The 7,309-nt window shown below is 44.8% G+C and overlaps 1 protein-coding gene across 1 annotated transcript; it reads right to left on the reverse strand.

The window, feature by feature from the left end:
- Positions 1-5,598: 5,598 nt before the first annotated feature.
- Positions 5,599-6,543, reverse strand: LOC128046824 (olfactory receptor 9A4-like). The gene has a single exon (XM_052639034.1). The coding sequence runs from the start codon at positions 6,541-6,543 to the stop codon at positions 5,599-5,601; it is 945 nt and encodes a 314-aa protein (XP_052494994.1).
- Between the last annotated feature and the right edge of the window lie 766 nt (positions 6,544-7,309).

A 7,309-nucleotide genomic window follows, 5' to 3' on the forward strand; every position in this document is an offset into this window, starting at 1 on the left:
AAGAAGGAAATGGCAACCCACTTTGTATTCTTGCCTAGAAAATCCCATGGACAGAGGAGCCTGGAAAGCTGCAGTCTATGGGTTCACAAAGAGTTGGACACCTCTGAGTGACCGGGCACACACACACGAGGTCATAAGGGTGGATCCCAATTGCGTACGATGAGTGTCCTTATAAAGGAGACTCATTCTCTCTCTGTTGCTGCTGCTGCTAAGTCACTTCAGTCATGTCCGACTCTGTGCAACCCCATAGACGGCAGCCTACCAGGCTCCCCTGTCCCTGGGATTCTCCAGGCAAGAATACTGGAGTGGGTTGCCATTTCCTTCTCCAATTCATGAAAGTGAAAAGTCAAAGTGAAGTCGTTCAGTCGTGTCCGACTCTTAGTGACCTCATGGACTGCAGCCTACCAGGCTCCTTCGTCCATGGGATTTTCCAGGCAAGAGTACTGGAGTGGGGTGCCATTGCATTCTCTCTCTACACATGCCCACTACAAGAAAGGCCCTGTGTGGACATACAGAGAAGGTGGCCCCCTACAAACCACAAAGAGAAGCTTCATCAGAAACTGAATTGGTCCACACCTGGATCTTGGATCTTTCTAGCCTCCAAAGCTGTGTAAAATAAATTTCAGCTGTTTGTCATCAAATTTCAAGCTGGAGTCTGTAGTGTTTCATTATGGTAGCACAGGCAGACTGATGCAAATAGACTCACAGATTCTTTTACTTACAACCAAAGACTAAACAGAAAAGCCTGGTGACAAAAGATGACTTTAGTCCCAATCATTAACCATTTTACCTGGAACTCTCCTGCTCCTCTCGAAGACTAACCTAGACTCAAAGACAGATTCATCTGAGAAAGTCAGCAGGATGACTAGAGTGCTGAGAGAGAGGCTGTTTGCAAACTGACTCACTGAGGAGGAGGAGGAGAATGGGATGTGGGAGGGGAGAGGGGAAGGAAGAGGAGTGTGTCAGCAGTGGGAGGTCAGAGGCTAGACACCTGTGGCAATGTGGGGAGTGGAAAGAAGGGGAGAGAGAGGCAGCTGAGAGCTGCAGAACAAAGCAGACAGAGAAGAGTCAGGGAAGGTGGCAGGTGACGGCGAAGCCAGAAGGGCGGGGAGTGAGGGGCATGGTGATGACAAGTGGGAAGAACTGAAGCATTACTGAAACAACAACACTCGGCACTCTTCACTGAGTGCTGGAGTCCAGGTTATGAGGCGCTCTTCACTGGCCTGACTTGCCTCCAGCACCAGGGGACAACCTGGGACACAGAAAGCTTTTGTGCAAATTGGAAAATCACAAGCAAACAAGAACAATGGGATTCCTCTTGTGAGAACAGACCTCATGAAATGAACCGGGGCAAGGGGTATCTGTGTTTGAGCCTCCAACCCTTTCTCAGCCAGTGGTGGCTAGCAGAATATGGGCTGGTTTGACTCAGCATCTCATCCTCAGTACAAATAATTCAGTAGACACGGTGGTTTTGCCTCTGCTCACCAACAGGAAGGCATCCTCACTCAGTGCTCTCAGGAAACCTAAGAAAACCCACCCTCTGCTGGGCAGCTTAGCTGCCACTCTTAGTTCAGGGCTGGCAGAATGTGCTGAGCATCATCGTTTCAGTAAACTACCTCCAAAGCCTTTCTCCAGCCACATGAAATTTTGACAATTACACCACCAAACTGCGATGCTCTGAAATTGCCCAGGAACTGGGAATCAAGTGGGGGGTTCTTCGCTGGTTGTAGTCTGTCCACAGAGCAGACTTAACAAAGGTGCTGACCCTTGGATTTGGAACACAAAGAATCAGAAGGCATTATGCAGCCTGATGTGTGAGTCTGGGAGAGGGCTAGACAGAAAGAGTTGCTTTCAACAGCAGCAAACACAGGATACTCCTTCCAGAATTAGTCACTTTGCTCCTACCAGTCTCTATCACATACACACCTCAAAGGGGAGAGGCTAAAGCAATGCCCTGAGGTTTAGCGAATGGAAATTTTTCCTTCTTTTAATCCCCAGGTGGTCACCAAGATTTGTCAAATGAGAAGCATTCCAATCACCACTCCAGGTTCATTTTGTGGCAAAGTGTATATAACATTATATTTACGTTGCAGTAGCAATGGGGCCTGGATTTCCCATCTCTTTCAGAATTTTCCGCAGTTTATTGTGATCCACACAGTCAAAGGCTTTGCAATAGTCAATAAAGCAGAAATAGATGTTTTTCTGGAACTCTCTTGCTTTTTCCATGATCCAGTGGATGTTGGCAATTTGATCTCTGGTTCCTCTGTCTTTTCTATAACCAGCTTGAACATCAGGGATTTCACGGTTCACATATTGCTGAAGCCTGGCTTAGAGAATTTTGAGCATTATTTTACTAGCATGTGACGAGTGCAATTGTGCGGTAGTTTGAGCATTCTTTGGCATTGCCTTTCTTTGGGATTGGAATGAAAACTGACCTTTTCCAGTCCTGTGGCCACTGCTGAGTTTTCCAAATTTGCTGGCATATTGAGTGCAGCACTTTCACAGCATCATCTTTCAGGATTTGAAACAGCTCAACAGGAATTCCATCACCTCCACTCGCTTTGTTCCTAGTGATGCTTTCTAAGGCCCACTTGACTTCACATTCCAAGATGTCTGGCTCTAGATTAGTGATCACATCATCATGATTATCTGGGTGGTGAAGATCTTTCTTGTACAGTTCTTCTATGTATTCTTGCCACCTCTTCTTAATATCTTCTGCTTCTGTTAGGTCCATACCATTTCTGTCCTTTATTGAGCCCATCTTTGCATGAAATGTTCCCTTGGTATCTCTAGTTTTCTTGAAGAGATCTCTAGTCTTTCCCATTCTGTTGTTTTCCTCTATTTCTTTGATCACTGAAGAAGGCTTTCTTATCTCTTCTTGCTATTCTTTGGAACTCTGCATTCAGATGCTTGTATCTTTCCTTTTCTCCTTTGCTTTTTGCCTCTCTTCTTTTCACAGCTATTTGTAAGGCTTCCCCAGATAGCCATTTTGCTTTTTGCATTTCTTTTCCATGGGGATGGTCTTGATCCCTGTCTCCTGTACAATGTCATGAACCTCATTCCATAGTTCATCAGGCACTCTATATATCAGATCTAGGCCCTTAAATCTATTTCTCACTTCCACTGGATAATCATAAGGGATTTGATTTAGGTCATATCTGAATGGTCTAGCAGTTTTCCCTACTTTCTTCAATTTAAGTCTGAATTTGGCAATAAGGAATTCATGATCTGAGCCACAGTCAGCTCCCGGTCTTGTTTTTGTTGACTGTATAGAGCCTCTCCATCTTTGGCTGCAAAGAATATGATCAGTCTGATTTCGGTGTGGACTATCTGGTGGTGTCCATGTGTAGAGTCTTCTCTTGTGTTGTTGGAAGAGGGTGTTTGCTATGACCACTGCATTTTTTGGCAAAACTGTATTAGTCTTTGCCCTGCTTCATTCCGCATTCCAAGGCCAAATTTGCCTGTTACTCCAGGTGTTTCTTGACTTGCTATTTTTGCATTCCAGTCCCCTATAATGAAAAGGACATCTTTTTTGAGTGTTAGTTCTAAAAGATCTTGTAGGTCTTCATAAAACTGTTCAACTTCAGTTTCCTCAACGTTACTGGTTGGGGCATAGACTTGGATTACTGTGATATTGAATGGTTTGCCTTGGAAACGAACAGAGATCATTCTGTTGTTTTTGAGATTGCATCCACGTACTGCATTTCAGACTCTTTTGTTGACCATGATGGCTACTCCATTTCTTCTGAGGGATTCCTGCCTGCAGTAGTAGATATAATGGTCATCTGAGTTAAATTCACCCATTCCAGTCCATTTTAGTTCGCTGATTCCTAGAATGTCGACATTCACCCTTGCCATCTCTTGTTTGACCACTTCCAATTTGCCTTGATTCGTGGACCTGACATTCCAGGTTCCTATGCAATATTGCTCTTCACAGCATCGGATCTTGCTTCTATCACCAGTCACATCCACAGCTGGGTATTGTTTTTGCTTTGGCTCCATCCCTTCATTCTTTCTGGAGTTATTTCTTTCTGGAGTTATGCCTCTTGAGAAATCTGTATGCAGGTCAGGAAGCAACAGTTAGAACTGGACATGGAACAACAGACTGGTTCCAAATAGGAAAAGAAGTACGTCAAGGCTATATATTGTCACCCTGCTTATTTAACTTATATGCAGAGTACACCATGAGAAACTCTGGACTAGAAAAAACACAAGCTGGAATCAAGTTTGCCGGAAGAAATATCAATAACCTCAGATATGCAGATGACACCACCCTTATGGCAGAAAGTGAAGAGGAGCTAAAAAGCCTCTTGATGAAAGTGAAAGAGGAGAGTGAAAAAGTTGGCTTAAAGCTCAACATTCAGAAAACAAAGATCATGGCATCTGGTCCCATCACTTCATGGGAAATAGATGGGGAAACAGTGGAAACAGTGTCAGACTTTGTTTTTCTGGGCTCCAAAATCACTGCAGATGGTGATTGCAGCCATGAAAATTAAAAGACGCATACTCCTTGGAAGAAAAGTTATGACCAACCTAGATAGCATATTCAAAAGCAGAGACATTACTTTGCCGACTAAGGTCCGTCTAGTCAAGGCTATGGTTTTTCCAATGGTCATGTATGGATGGGAGAGTTGGACTGTGAAGAAGGCTGAGCACCGAAGAATTGATGCTTTTGAACTGTGGTGTTGGAGAAGACTCTTGAGAGTCCCTTGGACTGCAAGGAGATCCAACCAGTCCATTCTGAAGGAGATCAATCCTGGGATTTCTTTGGAAGGACTGATGCTAAAGCTGAAACTCCAGTACTTTGGCCACCTCATGCAAAGAGTTGACTCATTGGAAAAAAACTCTGATGCTGGGAGGGATTGGGGGTAGGAGGAAAAGGGGACAACCGAGGATGAGATGGCTGGATGGCATCACGGACTCGATGAACGTGAGTCTGAGTGAACTCCGGGAGTTGGTGATGTACAGGGAGGCCTGGCACGCTGCGATTCATGGGTCTCAAAGAGTCGGACATGACTGAGCCACTGAACTGAACTGAACTGAGCAATGGGGCCAAGCAAACATGAAAAATAACCAGAGGAAAATAGAAACATAGGGTATTTTAAAGCATATGGGCACCTTGTCAAAAAATTTCACAGAAATGTCAGAAAAAAATAGCAACAGCTGCTGAAAAAATAAAGTGAACATCTCCGACCTTGGACCTTGATTATACCATATTTCTCAACCCGCTACTGCTCCCATTTCATTCCTCCCCTGGGAAATATACCTTCAGAGATGAAAAGGAAGCCAATAATTTGATCAACAGGGCTCCTACAAACATGTACATATTGACCTTTTTTTATTCTTCCCACATCACAAGAATATGGTTCTCCAAGTTCAACCGCGGAAGTATAAATAAAGGCGATGACATTCTAGTGAGCAGACAGTGGGTATCGTTTTTCCCGGCTCTTCCTACCTCCATAGCCTAATCAGGAGTCATACACACTACTTGACTTTTCTAATGGTGACAGTGATTAAAGAGGGAAAAATTCGTGTTTTCTAGTTTCCTTGAATAATCCATAATGTTGAATACGCCACAAAAAAGGACTGAGAGAAGAGTTAATCCTTGAGGAGTTGACAGCCACGTTTCACTCCGTCTCGAAGGGTCTGTTTGACTTTGTCATTCCGGAGAGTGAAGATGAAAGGGTTCAGCAAAGGGGTTAACACGGAAATCAACAGGGAGACTATCTTATTGTACTCGGCTGCCTGCGTTTGCTTGGGTTTCATGTAAAGGAACAAGCAGCTGCCACAGCCGATGACAACAAAGGTGAAGTGGGAGGCACAGGTAGAGAAGGCTTTCCTGCGGCCAGAGGCGGTGGGGATCGTGAGGATGGTGGAGATGATGTAGGTGTAGGAGACAAATGTTGGGGCCAGTGAACCAATGATGATGAAAACAGCCATTAAAAACAGAACAAACTCTGTGAAAACAGTGTCATCACAGGACAGCTTGAGCAACTGACCTTGGTCACAATAAAAATGGTCTAAGACGTTTGATTTGCAGAAGGTAAACTGAAATGTGGCATAGACTGGCCAGATTTCGGAAAGGAATCCAAACACCCATGACCCAATCACCACCGAGATGCAGGTGTGGCTGTTCATAATGGTATTGTACCTAAAGGGGTTACAGACAGCCACGTAACGGTCCACAACCATCACTCCCAACAGGGCAAACTCTGTGGTGCCCAGAGCAAGGTACAGGAAGAGCTGGGTGACACATGCAGCCAGGGATACTGTCTGCATCCCAGGGAGCAGCAACCACCAGAGCATCACGGGGACGATAACAGATGTTGCCAGCATTTCCAAGGCAGAGAGATGACCAAGGAAGAAATACACGGGGGAATGGAGATGTATATCAACACAGATAATCACAATGATGATGGTGTTCCCCATTACTGTCACTGAGAAGGAGAGAAAGAATACAGTGAAAAGAATGTGATGTAGTTCCTGGGACCCAGGGAACCCTAAAAGGCAGAATTCAGTGGCACTTGAGTGATTGTTCATCATTCAGTCCTTGTTTCTGCTCCTTGGGAAACCTAGAGATCAAAAGAAAAGAAACACTGCTCCACAAGGTCCAGCTCTCAAGAGAGAAGGACAGCCTAGGATGAGGAACCGTTTCCAACCAGGGGACCAGGTGAGGTGCCTCTATGAGGATAATCTGCACAAAGTCAGACCTAAATGTTGTCTCCTCCGGTCCAGCTGAAGTTCACTGCCTGGAGTGGATGAAGATACCATCCTCTCCACTTGTGAAGAACACCTCTCTTGTCTTTTTTCCCCTCTAGATGTCCTTTCCTACAGGGCACCAAGGTTAAGACGTGAAGGAGCCCAGTTTTGATGCTGAATCACCCTCCTGGATCTGGGAGTTGTTCTTTCCACTTAGGTTAACTGTAGCAGATGACATAGTAGCATTCCAGAGAATGTTCAAAAGTCTGAAATTTACCCCACCCTTCATCCTGATTGGTACTGCAGAGACCCAGGTAGGGGTCAGCAGAAAAAAAAGCAAAGAGTCTAAGAACAACATCCCTGATTTTCCCGGCTTTTAGAATTTCCATATGACAGAGCAGCTAGTGTTCCAAAACAATAACTCTTTGAGCCTGAGATAATTTTCCACATAGATTAATTCTTCTCTAACTCCATTTGCCTTCCACGTTTTGGCAGGAAGGAAAGATAGCACCCAGCTTTGACAAGTTTAGATCTAAGGCTTTCAGGCACTCAGGATGCCTGAATCTCTACCTCTCACTTCAACCATCCCACTACACTAAATTCATCTCAT

This window comes from Budorcas taxicolor, chromosome 4 (assembly GCF_023091745.1).
Source record: "Budorcas taxicolor isolate Tak-1 chromosome 4, Takin1.1, whole genome shotgun sequence".
Classification (NCBI taxonomy): domain Eukaryota; kingdom Metazoa; phylum Chordata; class Mammalia; order Artiodactyla; family Bovidae; genus Budorcas; species Budorcas taxicolor.